Raw genomic sequence first — 17,060 nt, 5'->3', positions numbered from 1 at the left:
TGTGTGTATGTTGGGCGCCATTTCTTTGGCTGCTTTAAATCGCTAGCATACTTAGGTGGGCACAAGGACCTCGTCCTGTAAGGGGAATTGATATAAGCTAAGGATAGCAGGGGGTAAACGCCGGGGCTTTAGTGCATATCTGTACTGTTTGTTTAGGATGGTAAAATGGACGGCAAGTCATTTGTGAGTTAGTTAATATTGGCAGAAGATTTACTTTTCATGTACTCGCAGTATTTACCCAACCGAAATATCCTTTCATATTTGTAGTGATTTCTTTCTAATTTTAAGATTATTTTGTTTGTTTTATAAATTGATTTTGTTTCTCTGCTAGCTTATGCTAGTACAGCATGGCCAAAAATGGTGATTCAATTGGTTATTTTATCGAATCGACATACCTACATATTTTCTTGTGTATGAAAAATAATCAAATTATTTACGGCCACTGAAAATCATTTGCTGATTTATAAAGATTACTTTATGATTACAAAACTGCGCAATAACTTACATTATTGTGACAGTCTGAGGGGAATTTTTGTTTATGTTTGTTTTCAGAGAGAGCAGAAAAACCATATTTTAAATACACTGAAAAGAATGTTTGAGTAAAAATAATTATCAATCATTATTTTAGTTAAAAGGTTGACAATTTATCGAGAATAACCCTGGAAACTGGAATAAATGATTGCTAGTCGCAGAGGTTGGGCAGGCCAGAGATCCCCTCAATGCTTTCACCTTTCCACTTTATAAAAGCTTTTTCATCACTTTTTATGAGAGTAAATTCCGTTTATCTAAGGTCTTTTACCTTAATTTCTCATATTACCCAAGCTTCTTGTTAAATTTACGGAAATATTGCTTTTACTGTTATCTCTTTCAAAAATTTTCCATTGAGTTCTTTTTTTTTACAACTGCGTAAATTTCTCACATACACATATATTTATGCATGCATATATGCATACATCTATTTATACAAATACTTACATAGAAATAGGCAGACGCCCACACATACACTTGCACTAGTCCGATTAGCGTAATTTGCATTTTGGCTTAAAAAAACAATTAAATCACTTTTGCAACAATAAACATTTAACAAGACTCAGAGCACACACTGCTGCGAACACTTTAAAACAACTTTTTATCTATTTTTGAACACTTTTTAAGAACACTCAGAATTTACTACTCAAATTTACTCGTTCTACCTGGGTGGCCAACTGAGTAAGACTGAAAGAGTGAATGACGGAGATGGAGAAGAGAGGTTTAAAGATCTTGAATTACGCTCTCCTCTCTCAAAATTTCGCCTCCTCTTTATCCAAGCATTCGAATATTACATAAAATCGTATAGCCTAATATGGGTTGATTAATAAATAAAAATACTAAAATTGGGATACTGCGCTGTAAGTTTTTAAAAGCTTAAATAATATAATAATAAACTCTAATAAACTTGTTTATTTTTTTTTTAAGTATTACCCCATACGTATACCCAAATTAAATATTATCTATAAGTTGAGGCCAAAAACAATGAGTATCTTTATAGTCGAGAAACGCCCAGTTTCGCTATTCTATTGCAGCGTAAATCTGCCAAACGACGAAAGCGACATCTGTGATTTCTGTACACCCATTAATAATCTATTACTTTGCCAATTTCAAAGCTTATATGGCCATTGCCGAAAGCGACATCTGTAATTTTTATACACCCATTTGTTGGCAGAACATGGAACTAAGGTATTGTTTTGAAGAGCTATGACGTCACCGCCCTTATAAAAACTTGGCCAGCTGACTTTCACAAGCTTAATCCTGAGATTTCGGTGATCGTATTCCCAGCATAGTTAACGTTTTTTTTAGACAAATTATACAAACTACATATGAACATACATGCCGCAGAATGTACATAATTTACATACATATATGTATGTATAACTAAAACTTACCATGGTAAATAAACAACGTACTCCTAGACTTCCTTCCCTTCAGTAAGCCTTCTGCTGATCCTCCAAGTTTCCTTTTTTCACTTATTTGACACATATTTAAATTTAATTACGTATTAAATGATCCTCTAAGTTTTTGTTTACACTTGTTTAAATCTACTTAGATATGTTTAGAAAAAAACAGCCGTTAATCTAAAGCCAAGTATGACCATTGCAGGTATGCAGAGAATTCCAAAATGCAAATATACAAAACAATATGTTAATATTTTGCTAGCCAACATCCGGTCACACTCGAAATTAGGCGCTTAAAAAGTTGTTATTCATTTTCATAGATCATTTAACAGATCGTGCGGGAAAAAGAGGAAAGAAAATAAAGAGGAAAGAGAAAAGAGAAAATATGATAATTACAACATTTAAGGCTAAGTGGATCTTCAATTGCCGTAACAAAAGCAACAACGAAATGCAAGTATGTTTTTTTAAGTGTGTATATGTGTTAATAACTTTAACCGTTACAGTAAGCAGAATCAAAACAAAACAGGATCATAGATTATTTAACAGATCGCGCGGCAAAAAGAGGAATATATATTTTGTAACTTTAGTAGGTGATAATCACAACATTTAAAGCTTAGTGGATCTTCAATTGCCGTAACAAAAGTAACAACGAAATGCAAGTATGTTTTTTACGTGTGTATATGTGTTAATAACGTTAACCGTTACAGTAAGCAGAATCAAAACAAAACAGGAAAAAAACTTTCTAGAAGGTTGCTGTTACGTTTTCACTTGAAGCTGCCTGCAAATACAGTGATTAATTCGAAAACCAAAACTAAAGACACTACAACTAAACGGTAAATACGCTCTTTTATGATTCTGTTTAAAATTTAAACTATATTTCCCATGGTCTTTAGTAGCACCTTATCCTGTAACTTAATCAGTAGAGATTTTCATTGCTCCCCACGGAAGTTCAATATCCTATTTATGAACGCACCATAATGGCAATAATTCAACTATGCTATTCAGATGCTTTAATGCAATCGCTGTACGATCTATGTACATACTATATTTCAGTAAAATCGCCCCCCCTCTTCGTCCCTTAGTATCCCATCCATTGACGATGCTTCTGTTGAGGATAATTGAGTTGTCTATGCTGATAAAATAAACTGCGTAGTGTCGAACGAATTTATTGCAAATTTACAAAATGGAAATTGTTGCCCAATAAACATTTCGTCCTTACTGCACTTTGCCGGCAAATTCAATTGATAAAAAATATATAAATTGGTGTCTGCATACAACATATAGCCAAGCAATTTTGCCGTGCTAAATGACCATGATTGGCTTTCGATTGCTCTCTTGACAGACAGATGAAGATGGATGGATCCTGGGGACGGATGGAGATGGGGGCTGGTTGGGTGGTCTGGCTGAATGGGTGAAATTCTTAGTTGGTGGAAAAAAAAAAAAAAAAAAAATTAAACCAAACATAGCTGCCAAGAATAATATTTGCTTTTCACACATTGCCCAAGGACGAGGCTGCAGGCAGCTGCACATTAAGGCATTAGCGATTGGTTAGGTCAAAGGTCCTTAAAGACATAGTAAATTTCAACAAATGTAGAGTCTTTAAGTTTTCACATTTTCTGTTCTGATCAAATTGAAAAATTGAAAACCTCTTCATATCTCTTTCACAGTTTCATTTAAACTGAAAATTGGTTTATAAATATGAAATTTTGTTATGATTTTCCCATTTAAACTCTTCCATGTACATTGTATGAACTTTTAGCTCAGAGCCATAATGAACATTTTAGTGGTTTGTGAAATGAAAACACATTTAAAAAAATACATTTTTAATTAACTTTCGTGGAAAATGTATGCTGACCTCGTGTACAATTGTCGATCAAAATCACTAAATAAACAGCAGTTAAATAAAATATAAGAAAGTGTCCTCTTTAGGTAATGTTAAATATTATGAAATGAAAAGAATCTTTAAAGTATATATTGTATTTGAACTTCTTTTGATAGAAAAGTGAGCTACGCGAAAACGCAGCCTTGAACCTCACGTTCATTTTCCTGATATTAACAACACGAGCAAAGGACTTTTGCATAGTCTGGCTTGGTCCGTGGTCCTTGGCCCTTGCAATCTATAATGGTTGGCAATTGGCAAAGTTTATGGTTTCATTTTTGTATTCGACGCACACCCACACAACCACACGCACGCACACTCACTCTACAGTGTCAGCCAAAAGTAAATGTTTATGCCACTAAAAGTTCGTAAAGAGTTTTAAGACCTAAAGGATATGAAGTTTTTATTTTTATTATTATTCACTGTAAATATCAAATTATGATACTTTTTAACTGTATTCTTAAAAAACACTCTTCGATACAACTTCATGATTTTAGCTCCGCATAAACGCAACAACAAACGCACGTGCACATTTTCAATTTCGCTCATTAATTTTAATTATTTTGTAATAAATTGAAGATTTATTGCTCACAAGTTGCATGTGGCATAATTTTTATCACGTATTTCTCTCCTTCCCCTATTGGCTTACCCACCCCCAGAGCCATTGCCTTGGGGTTGTTCCCTTCCGACAGGGAAGTCAAGCCAGCGGATCCATCAATCGATGGGCCATCGAAAGAGCACGTCTTGTAAATGACTTTTGTTTAGCTTTAAAATTTGTATTTATCAGGAGAAGTAAACATTTTTTTCATATAAATAATTAAGTAATTACTCGAAGATTTATCAATCCAATCATGACTTGAATTCTAAATGTAACTAGCAAAGATGTCGCATTAACCTTTAATAACAATCATTATTTATTGAGTTAACCACAGGAGGAGAAGGAGGAGAAGTCATGCTATGACGGTGCGATAAGCAGCTTTCCAATCTGCGGATAGTTTAGTTTCCGGTTTTCGCTGCCGGAATCCTGTCGTCAAGCGCCTCAACGCCATGGCATCCCGTCTAATTGGCGAACCACTCGGCCTCGTACTTCCACTTCCATTTCCACTTCCACTTCCGTCATAACAATAACCAGAAATGCTCTCTTGGCCCACACCGATGGCCCAAACCAAAACCACTTCAGAGTGCGGCTCATAAATTTGCGACAACAACAACAACAGCAGCAACGGCGGGTGGCAGTAAGGGCGACAATTAAGGCGAACAACTGATGCTTGAGCCCAGTGGGCGTGGCCACTTGCAATTTCAATTGCTTGTCATGCGAGTTACAGTCGGTGGCAAAGGGCAAAGGAGGGCGTGGCTAGTGGCCAAGTTGTGGTGGCAGCTGTTCATGTTCATTTCGACGCCTTCCTTGTTTTAATTGTTATCGCAGCGGCAGCGGCAATAGCAACAAACAACAACAACAACCATGACAACAAGAGCAACATTTGATAATTAGATATTAAATAATGAATGACATATTTGCTTGTGTGCATGTATGCCTGTGTGTGTGTGTGTGAGTGGTTGTTTGCCCTTAAACAGCAGTACTTCCGTTAACACATACATGCGTATGTATCTCAGCCTTTCGGCCATCTTGAACCCCAATTTGCCGACCATCAAACCAGAAACCCGACGCCCCTCTCCCTTTTTGGCCACAGGCCTTTTGCAATTGCAATAACTATTTGCGGTTCTTTGAGTGCAATTGACCAAAAGTGGAATTTAATTTAGCTTGAAGTTTTCGGAGCAGCCGCTAACCCTCCTTACCATCCCCTCTACTGCAAAATACCAAACATTTCAATGTGACGACAACACTTGGCGTTACTCTCCAAAAGAAAGACCCTTAATTTGTGTAAATTACGCAATCGTTGCGAAAGGATTTCATAATCGTTACAAATTGATTCGACAATTTGCACTCCACAAAAGGACAAGGACACTGGCGAATGGCCATGTTAATGGCCATGGAGATGCCCTAAAACTATACCAAAGACAGAGAGAGATAGAGAGAGAGAATGGCCCGTCGGTTGAGGAATTAAGTCAGCGCCTTGGGCCATGATTAATTACTAAGACTAGGCCGCTGGCCCAGTCAGTCTAGTATCTACCCTGCCTCAACCCCCAAAATGATTTATGTCTTTTTAAAGATAGCCATCAACATCAGCGCGCAAGCATTGGCCAGATAAAGCCGCCGTTGCTGCCACAATGGACCACCCTAGTGTAAGTCCATTCAGTACAGTTACCATCTCATCGCAATGGCAATGCCACGTCCTGACTTCCGTTTCCGGCATTTTGACCCGATACAGTGGGTTCTACTTTCTACTACCCACACACATATACAGAACTTTTTCCAGGACTTTCTTTCTGTTGACTTTATACGCAGGTTACTGTGTCGTAAGTGAAATGAAGTTGATTCCATGATTTTTGCGCCGAAATTGTCTATGAAAATGTAAATGTGTAATTATTTGGAAAATGGCTGGGACGCCGATGAAGAAATAAATCTTGTCATGTCCCCCCCCCCCAGGTGGGTGGCGAGACGGGCGGCAAATGGTTGGAAGTGGCATCATCATCATCATCAGGAAGTTGCCTGCCCCTCTAAGTTGTGCGACAAAACATTAAACACTCAATCGAGATCAAGATAGGTGGTCACTCAGCCAGAAGTTTTCACATTTCGTTGGAAATATCTGCATTTTTCAGGACAATTTTCTTTAAATTGTGGATTTTAGTAAGAAATTCTTAAGGGTAAATATTTAAATTCAAATTATTAAATACAATTTCTAGACAAGTTAACTAAAAGGATATGAAAACTCAAGCTTGCCAGAGACAGTTTTCTGGCTGTTTTTTTTTTATTTCATTTCCACTTTGTTTTCTTTCATAATTTGTATGGGTGTGTGTGAGTGTGTGTGTGTGTGTGTTTGTTGAATATTTCACATATTCATGAAAATTCGTAGAATGAGCTCAGTACTCACGGCTGGGCTCTGTATGACAATGCATGTTGCAAACAAACTGTTACGGTGGCGGCAGCATTAGTGACCTAGTTTAAGCCCCGTTGTATGTTGCAGGCACAAGCTCGCCAAATTCTGAGTGGATTCCCTGAAAGCCACTCTCTCCATCTCTCCCAAAAAAAAAAGAAAGCATTACAAGTGTTGTCGGTACGTACATGGCAGAATAATAAAAAGTTAGTCCAGTAATCATCCTCCTCCATCCTCCTTCGTTTTACACATATTAAAAGTTAAACTTTACTTTAAGCTTTTATAAGGAAATATCTTATTCTACATCAGTGACACCTCTGACTTAACTTAAACTTTCACTGTTTGCGGCGATCACAGATGTAATAATACACAGGTGCTTAAAAAAAGAAAGTATCTTTTAGATTGAAAGCCCCAAAACTCATCACTCTCATCAGCAACTTTTCTACAAAACAAAAACCCAAAAACTCCAAAGCCAAGCCACAAAAACAAACTTTTGATTCAATGACCATTCCACCGGAATCAGGGAACACAATAGATCTGTGAAATATCATCATTGCCTGAATGAGTGAACATCAGCATAGTTTTCCTAAGGGAAAGGGAGGGGGTTTTCCTTATACAAGGCATTATTTGAGCCAGTAAGCGGATCATTCACTTCTGCCAGGCTGAACAAACAGAATGCGATTTGGGAAAATGTGCGAAAATTGTATAATATTTTAAGGGAATCTTGTTGTCATTGCATTTCGAGGTGGACTTATTGTTTGCTTTTTGGTGACAAAGTTGATGAAAGTCATTTCTGGGCGGGGGGAGGATGAATTTCATGTAAAATCTAAAAAATAAAGTTAAATGTTTGTGTGCAACTTGCTTGTTGTTGTTGTGGCTGCTTCTGCAGCTGCTGCCACATCCTCTACTCACTTACTTAACAGGTGTGACAACGGGCAACTTCTGCCACTCCAACAACTAAAGCCAAGTGAATAACTGTGACGATGACAAGGACGAAAGGCACAGAGAGAGGGACACGTTTTAGTAGATAAATGCCAGGCACTTAAGTCATTTACAGCCGGCATTTAGATGTGGCAGCCAACCCACCTAGCAGTAGAAGGTTAGTCAGCTTGGTCCGACGCCGACAAGTTGAAAACTTTCACGAAAAGCGGCTATTTGTCTACCCTATAGATGTGGCTTTTAAAACTTAAAATGTAAAACCTTTTTGAACCTTTGAAATTGTTTACTTATCTTTTTTTAATCTTTATAAATATATGTTTAATTTTTATTACTAGCACAATGTTAGATCGCCAAGCAAGGAGGTTAATGGCAAACAGATTCTTGAAAGCCTTCGGATTCATTCATTGATCCATCATCCATGGCTTGGGAATCGCAAACGTTGTCCGGATTAGCCAGGGACTAGCTTCTGGTTTCCAAATTGGATTAAATCTACCTGCTCTGGGAGTTTCGCGACCCGCTGTCTAGCACTTTTTGGGTGAGTTGTTCTTTTGGTTAAAAACTGTACAATGTCAAGTTGGGTGGCCTAAGAAAGTTTGATGCCTTTTTTAGATTGGGGTAATAGGAGGATTTTTATATTCATAACTAAGATGTATCAGCTTTATCAGCACTTTATTGATAGGAGTACTATCTGGAACTGGTAATATAGTCTTAGATCCAAGAAATATATTTGACTAATAGAAAATTCCACTCATTATAGGTTTAGGTTTATGAAATATTTGATTAGATTTTCATATTTTCATATGAAAAGACCATTTTAAAGCCTAAGGTTAGGAATTTTTCAAACATTTATATTTAGGTTTATAAAATATTTGATTATCTTTTCCTATTCTTATATCAAGACACCATTTTAAAGTATTAGGTTTAGAATTTTTATTCCTAGGACAATGTTAGATACTAACTTTGCCCATTGGAAGAAAGTTAAGTCTAAACCATACAATCTTTTCTCTAATTTCCATTATAACTATATATCAAAATCTCAATATTAACTAAAAAATCTTACATATAAATGCAAGCTTACATCAGTTACTTGTTTTTATTAAAAATTTATTATCATATTTTGGATATTTATAAATATTACTACGAATTATTTCCATGCAGGCGCCAATTTTCTAGGACAGGCTTCGACTTGGACTGCGCTGAGTCGCCAGCGGGACGTTCGCGCCAGTTGGTGATCTTCTGCTCCTTTGGCTTTTGTCGCCACTGCCTGGTCGGCTGTGACTGATTTTGCTGCGACTGAGTTCGCGCCTGTTTCCATTGCCAAGTCCGCGTTGACCCAGTTTGGGACTGGTTTCGCGTCTGCTTTTGCCATTGCCAATTACGGGAAGATGGAACTTGCGTCTGCGATCGCGTCTGCTTTTGCCATTGCGATGATGTACGAGAAGGTGCAGTTTGCTGCTGTCTGTCACCACGTTTCTTAATGTTTCCCTTGGATATTGGTGACTTCCTGTTTACTGAACTCCAATTCGATCCCGATGCACTAATATAACGTCCACTGCTGTTCATACGCTGTGGCGCTCCAAAGTCCTTCTTGATTTTCTGCAAAGGCTGCGACGGCTGCTTTTGGTTTTGTTCTGGAAAAAGAAGGAAACGGAAAACAAGGAAGATATATATATTCTTAAAGATTATATAACTTACCTGCCATTTTTCGCGTTTAAAGTAGAAATATTGCCGGATAGAAAAAGTTTCTTAAATGAAATTTGGTGAAAAAATGAAGAAAACTGAGACGAAAACTGACTGTCAAATAAACATCGTACACTTTTTCGAGGATTTTTTAACACTGGCAAAGAAATCAACGGTAATATTATCGACTTACAAGTTTTTATCGATAACACTAATCGAAATGGTTTTACCCAAAGGCAGGACTTTGGCTTTGTCTTGAGAAAATCTTAAAAATTTGATATAAAAATTACAAATAATGCATTAATTTTTTGCTTTATTTTTATTATTTAAAAAACTTTTAGCATTCTTAATTCTTAAAAAATATATATATTTAAATTTATTTTAAAGCCTGATCATAGTGTTTTCGATATAAACTTAAAGTTAATACATCAAAAAAAAAAGCAAACAATTTTTAACAATTAACAATATTTTAGGTTTGATGTCGATCCAAGGAAAGCTACTCCCGATGAAAATGGTAACCATGATGCAGATGCTGAAGCTGATGTGGAGCCTGAAGTTGAAGATGCTGATGAGTATGATGTTGCATCATCTGATGTCTGTGCATCATGGCCTGGTAATGCTGCACCATGGCCGTGTGATGATGCTGAGGATCTGGATGTACGATGGGAAAATAGGTGCCATGAGACTTCAAATGTGGAACCTGAACGTGACCGTAGTGTGGCATACGCTGGTAGGGATGTCCCCCAATCTTGGGTCTTCCCATTTGATTCTGTGACCAATTGCTACGACGCAGACGTCCCGTTGTCTCGCCAATGGACAGATCCTCGGCATAAGGATCAAGTGCCCAGTAATGACCACGGCCAGGATCATCGAGAGCTCTGGGCACACGGACAAAGAACGGATTGAGACTGAGATTGTGACGTATGGAATTCTGCCAAACGCTCTTGCGTGTTCGATAGTAGGGAAAATTATCGGCAATCCATTTGCAAATCCCACTGAGAGTTAACCTCTTCTCCGGACTGCTCCATATGGCCATCACAATGAGGGCGCTGTAGGTGAAAGCCGGCTTGGCATTGCTCTTGTGGTCTATCGCATTGGAACTGGAACTGGTAGTGCCCAATATTTTGTTCTCGTCTTCAGAACTGCTTACTGACTGATTGCCATTTGCAGGATCCTCCACCTTATTGCCCACAGATAGTAGAGATCGAATGGAGAAGCTGGACTGAAAGATCGGTGTCGTATCCATGTTAATACTGTGTGTGTATGTGTCACTGTTAGAGTTCGACGGCTGACTGTATCTCGTCCAGTGGTAAGCAAACTATTTATTTGGAAGCACAGAGGCTGCCTTAAAGGATTATTCATGTACATATATATATATATATATATCCTAGGTCTGAGGATTAGCGATGCCCCTTTTAATCGCCACGCAACGAGCTTAATGGCAAACAGATTCATGAAAGCCTTCGGATTCATTCATTGATCCATCATCCATGGCTTGGGAATCGCAAACGTTGTCCGGATTAGCCAGGGACTAGCTTCTGGTTTCCAAATTGGATTAAATCTACCTGCTCTGGGAGTTTCGCGACCCGCTGTCTAGCACTTTTTGGGTGAGTTATTCTTTTGGTTAAAAACTGTACAATGTTAAGTTGGGTGGCCTAAGAAAGTTTGTTGCCTTTTTAGATTGAGGAGGATTTTTATATTCATATCTAAAATATATCAGCTTTATCAGCACTATATTGATGTGAGTACTATCTGGAGCTGGAAATATAGTCTTAAATCCAAGAAATATATTTGACTAATAGAAAATTACACTCATTTTGGGTTTAGGTTTATGAAATATTTGATTAGATTTTCATATTTTCATATGAAAAGACCATTTTAAAGCCTTGATTTCATATCTGCATATATATCTTATGTTGCACTTAACTTGATCACATAGTTTTCTATATTTTTTGACAGTATCTCTTAATTAGGTAATATTTTTCTCTAAGTGCACACAGTTGGCCTCTATTTATGTTAGCAAAGTTTACGATTTCATAAAACTTGGTGACCAAAAAATACTTCGAAAGTAAGTGTCTACTTCATTGAGTGGCGAGTGTTGACATATATTAAAAGACAGGACCTTAATTTTGATACAGATCTTAAGGTTTATGAGCAGAGAAAGTAAAAGGAAGACCAAAACCATGCTTAAGTATGTTAGATTAATGATTAAAAATAGTAACAGGTCATGGCATCTTCCAGAAATTTAAATCTAAGTAAGTTCCTTTTTTTAAAAGAAAATAAGTTTAAATTTTAGTTTAAGGTAACTTTAGCTCTACTGTAGTGCATGTGTGGTTACTACCTTATGGCTTCTAACGATCAGAGTGTAAAATTTAGAGATTTTCAGGTGGGCGGAGAAGTCCAGGCAAAGGCGTTGTCACACACACACACACACACACACACACTTAGACACTGCTTAAATGGCCATGTACAATGTTTGATAAATGTGTTAGGGCAATGGTAGACAGCATTTTGCACAGGGCCAGGACCAGTACAGGACCCACTTAGATATACGGAGTAGAAGCTCCAATTCTCGACGAGATTCTGGGTTCGTTTGCCATGTTGCCATTGCTGCTGCTGCTGGTGCTGCACTCTTACATGTAAATGGCCCTCGAAAATTCCTCCTTTGGCTCCTTTGGCTAAAACTGACAAGTGAGTGTGGCTGAGTGTGAGCCTATGGGGGGGTGTGTTTGTGTGTTTGGGTGTGCCTTGATGCAGTGGCTTAAGCGAAAAGTGTAAAAAGAGGGGCTTTCGATGAAAGAAATTAGAAAAGAAAGAAATTTTACAAAGAAGTCATTAAGAAACATTTTTAATTACTGAATAATTTTTGTAATTTTTTAAAGAACTATAAATTTATATAGTTATCATATTTTAAAGCCCCTAAAATGTTTTAATTTAAAGTAAATATTTTTATTTGCTATAAAACTGACCAATTTTTCATTGCCATTAAAAGAAAACTTCAAACTTGACATAAACTAACTTTGAAATTCTTAATTTTTCTTCATAATTTAACAAATTAATATTAAAAATTCCGAAACTTTTTCCTCTGTAACTAAATACTTCGGCGGCAGAGGTAATGACATTTGTCATGAGTGACTTCCATAACTGCTGGGATGGCATTAACATGGAGAAACACTTAAGCAACTTTGACGGATGGCAATGGCCACCTCAGAACCCCTTTCACCCGCCGACACCCCCTTCTTACCAACACTTAAAAACATGCAGTTGCTGCAAGACACTTACACACACACACACACACACAGGCATACAAACACTGACACATTATTTTTATGATTTATGTGCATAATATGACTGGTTTCCTCTTTGGAATGGCAACAATCGTAGCATACTTACGAGCGCCAGCTTCAATTTATTGCCCAAACCACAGCACAGCACAGCCACCACATCGGAATATAATCATATTGGTCGTTAAATCGGTATTGGTATTATATATACAACAATGTCTCTGGCATATTATTGTTGAATTTCTGAAATCAAAAGTATTATTTTTTAATCTATATAAGACTTAAATGTTGACCATTTAGATGAGAATTTTAGAGGGGAAATGAGGGAAATATTCGCTACAAAGGTAGTTACTAACTCATGATTCATGCCGTGAACAGGTGGCTTTTTTGTATATATACTGTAAAAAATAAGTTTATTTTTTGCTTGGAAATATAATAATTATTATGGGAAAATTATAATAATTTTTATAAAATTTTTTTCCTTTTTTTCTTCTTAAACTTAAGAAAATTTCTACAAATTTTGGTTTTATTCACAAAATTTTAGCTTTATTTTCTTATGTCTGATAATTTCTTAACAAATTAAAATAATTTTTAAATTATTTTCCCTTTTACCAACTTCTCTATAAACCCAACACACCCATTGCCCCTACAAATACTGGGTATAATTATCATCTTTGTTGAATTTTCTTAAGAATTTAATTAAATTTTACGTGATTGATTGCACTTGGCTAGATGGGGCTGGATGAGGCGTTTACTGGCCCCAAGATCCCCTCTCCCCCAGCACAAGAGTCCCTAGGTGTTGGACTCCAAAATGATTTTTTAATTTTTTGCGACAGCCAGGCAGTAGCGGAAAAGCGGGGATGCGGAGAACCAAAGGAAGAGCGGAGTAAAAACGGAAAAAGAAATATAATTCGAAGTCGAAGCGGGGGAAGGCATAATTAAAAATGAAAGCTGCTTAATAAGTTCGCGGCGCGTTTGCCTTTGATGAGACCATCATCAAACACGGACCGTCAGCAACAAAGTTAAATAGCATTGAAAATTTTTGTCTGCAGCAGTTTGGGGGGGTGTCGTTTTCATAGGCGTACAAATTAAGAGACACTTTTATTTTTATGCTTCCACGCCATGCCACGCCTAGCCTAGCTAGGGTGGTGCAGAGAGGGAGAGGTACAACATGCGTGCCAACTTATCCACCCAGCCAGCCACCTTAACTTGGCCTAAATAAATGCTGGGGCTTTAGTGTTAATGAGGCAATGCGTCACTGGTACCCAGAAAGCCGAGAGCCGAGAGCCGAGTTCCACCTTCTGTCCCCCCTCAGCTTGTCAGGGGTTCATCAGCAGTGGCATTGACTTCATCAGCTGCCGCATTGTTGGTTGATGGCAATAACCCCCAAAAGGCCCACCAAAATAAGGAAGCTGTAGGACAATGCCGCATAAAGTGTGTTAATTGTTAAGATTTGTGCCGAGTGGAGAGGTACAGAAATAATGTTTGCCAGCTTAAAATGATAAATCGAAAAGGTATGGGTAGGTGGATTAAATGAGGGGAGTTCCCTGCCACAAGCTCAATGGAAATTTCTCGGGGAAAAAACTGGCCATAAATAGAAGCGAAATTATGTTCAGCCAGCAGAGGGGATAACTAATTGGGGCTATCATTATGAGGGGTGGGCAGGCAGGACAAAAACCAATAACTTAACTGAGACTTAACAGGACTAATGTCCTGACAATGAACTAAAGTTCTTTGGGGTTTTTTTTTTTTAAGCTTAAGCTTAGTAATTATTTTTAGCAAACTAAGGTCTGTTAAGGTTAACTTTTTATGGTTATTTTTGGATGATATATTTTTAATCTCTATATAAAAATAGATTTTTTTTATATTTTTTAAGATTAGAAGAAAGTAAAACAGAGCTGCCTAGGCAGATTTTCTAGAATCTAACAGCTTAATCACTCATACGCCTAGGTGGACGGACCAGCGGACAAGGCCCAAAGCCTACGTCTAGTGATCTTGAACAGCTTATAGGAAAGGTTTCTTATTCTTATATCATGATGTCATGTTTTTATAAAAACTTAAAATTTATTCGTTTCTAAAAAGATTTTTCATGATTTTTAATAAAAGCTAAAAAATCTTAGAAAATCAAAAGCTTAAATCTTTTTTCAAACTTATAAAGAAAAAACTTCTATCAGTTTTAGACTTTCCAACGAGTTAAATCCTGCAAAAAAAAAGCAAAAACTTTTTGGAAAAACCATTTCCATTTAAACCATAAAACCGATCCTTATTTTAACCCATTTAGGCCACTTGATTTGTCCAATTCACGACCCCTGGCCTTTTGAGTAGTTCAGTTGATTAGCGGTAATCAAATCAAATCAAATCAGACAGAGAATGTAACCTTTTCCACTTCTATCTATGTATGTTCCCTGACCCGCTGCATAACCTTTGAACCCGAGGCCCACGGGGCAACTACGGTTTAACATATCCAATCTTTCAGCAAAGGCAAAGAGCGAAAGTCATTGAGCACAGTTTTGTTGCTTTTTTTGTATCTTTTTGGGTAAAAGCGAAAACAAAATGAAAATCGTTTGTCACACTCGCCAGCACACACCCACTCGCACACACACACACACATATGCCACTTATTTATTTCACATTACGCATTATTCAGAAAAAAAAAAAAATTTCTCAACTGACAGTAGTCACTTGGTCCTAGCAACAACAATCCTTATGTGGTGGAGGGGAGGGTTCCCCCCTCAACCTCATCCTTATACTTATCCCTATACCCAGGCCCCAATCCTGATCCTCCTCAGACCAGTAATTGTAAGTTGACTTTTGCTGTGCTTGGCAAAAAGATTGAGCAGGAGCTGGAGGTGGAGTAGGACTGCGCACAACCCTTCAATCAATCACCAGTGCTGACAGTTACGCAAATATCAATCAAAAAATAAATCGGATGTTGTATATGTATGTACAGACATACATATATATAGAAACTTGTTTGGCCAGGTGGGCGTGGCAGGTACCGCAGACAGAGCCTGCAAGTTGGATTAGAGGAAGCCGATGATGGAAATGAAATGGCAGCAGGATTGGGGCGAAGCCGTTCCTTTGACACGTGGTTGCACCAGTCACCGTTATCCTTTATCCATATGGCCTTGGTTAGGTGAGTTGTGGTGTGGGGTATTCTGTTAGCCGTGTTAGTTAGTTGCTATGTGGTTTTAGCTGGTGTTGGCCCTTTGTCTTGTCGCCTTTTTATTTTTGGCCCTGCAACGTGCCTCCTCGTCTGCGAGTGTGTCAACCCACTAAGCCGCAGTCAACAAATACATATTTCACGCCGTGGCTTTTAACACGATCCCTATCGATATACATATATATCGTGTATATATTTACATGGCACGTGGAGCTTTTCTTATCCATATTATTGATTTAAATCAAGAAAATATTAAGATTTATATTGTTTTTTATTAGTAATTAAAACAATAATAAAGAATTTTTAAGGTTTGCTAAAGATCTCGATAAAAAAATACTTTACTCCTAATTAAGGTGAAGGAGTATATTTTTCAGGCAATATTAAGTTTGGTATTTCAAAGCCTTTAAATAATACCAAATCCCACGTTAATCGATAGTGTCGATTGCTTTATCGCGCCAAGATGGCAGCTCTGTAATGAAGTTTATTTACTTTTTCAATTAGTAAACAAATAATTTCTTAGGAAAAACCTAAATTGACCAATAAGTTGCAAGTTTTACTAGCTTCTATTTTTTACCTGCAAAGTGCATATAAACTTCCATCGTTAGAGTTCTGGGAAATGTACTAACTTGGCTCTAAATGCCAACTGAATGGATGGAAAATGACGTGCCAAAGCTCTGGCCAAGGACAGTACAAGCTTCCCGGGTTTTTCTCTTTTCTTTTTTTTTTTTTGTTCCCCCCCAGCTTGTTTCGTCTTCTGGCCAAAGTGTTGCCTCATTATATGGCCAAATGAATGCGCGCTGCGTTTGCCAACCAACAACAACTGCAACAGCAACAGCAACAGCAGAAGCAGCAACAGCAACAACAACAAGAAGGGCATTAACAACGGCAACATCAACAAAAGCTGCCGCCACAAAGCCAAAGGCAGTGCAACTTTTTCTACCCCAGCCAGCCTTTGAACAGCGACCTTTTGCTTTTGCGGCCAAGTGCTAATTTATGCGGTTAGTTTGTCGACCGGCCAGGCCAAGCCAGGCGAGGCAGTAATGTTCTGTCAGGATCTGTGGCTCCTAATTGGCTTAATGTTGTTCACAATTAATATTTCAACTAGTACAGTACGGAACGTAACCATAGCAGCTAAAATCTCATAGAGAAAGAGAGAGAGAGAGAGAAAGAGAGACTTTAAAGCAAAGG

General features: G+C 37.6%; 3 protein-coding genes across 3 annotated transcripts in view; all 3 read right to left on the bottom strand.

The window, feature by feature from the left end:
* LOC108105013 (dopamine D2-like receptor) overlaps nt 1–1,197 on the bottom strand; it is a 94,719-nt gene extending 93,522 nt beyond the window's left edge. Inside the window, exon 1 of the mRNA XM_017211408.2 lies at nt 976–1,197. The gene's annotated coding sequence lies outside the window, so the exon portion shown is untranslated. The remainder of the gene's footprint in view (nt 1–975) is intronic.
* A 7,610-nt stretch (nt 1,198–8,807) lies between these two features.
* Nucleotides 8,808–9,567, bottom strand: LOC108104993. The gene is made up of 2 exons (XM_017211370.2): nt 9,441–9,567; nt 8,808–9,376 (listed from the first exon to the last, which is right to left on the bottom strand). Exons 1-2 carry the CDS (start codon nt 9,445–9,447, stop codon nt 8,883–8,885), a joined length of 501 nt encoding a protein of 166 aa, XP_017066859.2. The 5' UTR covers nt 9,448–9,567; the 3' UTR covers nt 8,808–8,882.
* Nucleotides 9,568–9,921: 354 nt separating this feature from the next.
* Nucleotides 9,922–10,743, bottom strand: LOC108104987 (fork head domain transcription factor slp1). The gene has a single exon (XM_017211364.1). It carries the CDS (start codon nt 10,669–10,671, stop codon nt 9,922–9,924), a length of 750 nt encoding a protein of 249 aa, XP_017066853.1. The 5' UTR covers nt 10,672–10,743.
* Between the last annotated feature and the right edge of the window lie 6,317 nt (nt 10,744–17,060).

This window comes from Drosophila eugracilis, unplaced genomic scaffold, assembly GCF_018153835.1.
Source record: "Drosophila eugracilis isolate 14026-0451.02 unplaced genomic scaffold, ASM1815383v1 contig_2155, whole genome shotgun sequence".
In the NCBI taxonomy this organism is placed as follows: domain Eukaryota; kingdom Metazoa; phylum Arthropoda; class Insecta; order Diptera; family Drosophilidae; genus Drosophila; species Drosophila eugracilis.
This window is presented reverse-complemented; position numbering and strand designations above follow the sequence as displayed.

What these genes read in the sequence shown, in the direction of transcription:
- LOC108104987 (XM_017211364.1), bottom strand. Translation starts at nt 10,671, where the DNA reads ATGGATACGACACCGATCTTTCAGTCCAGCTTCTCCATTCGATCTCTA.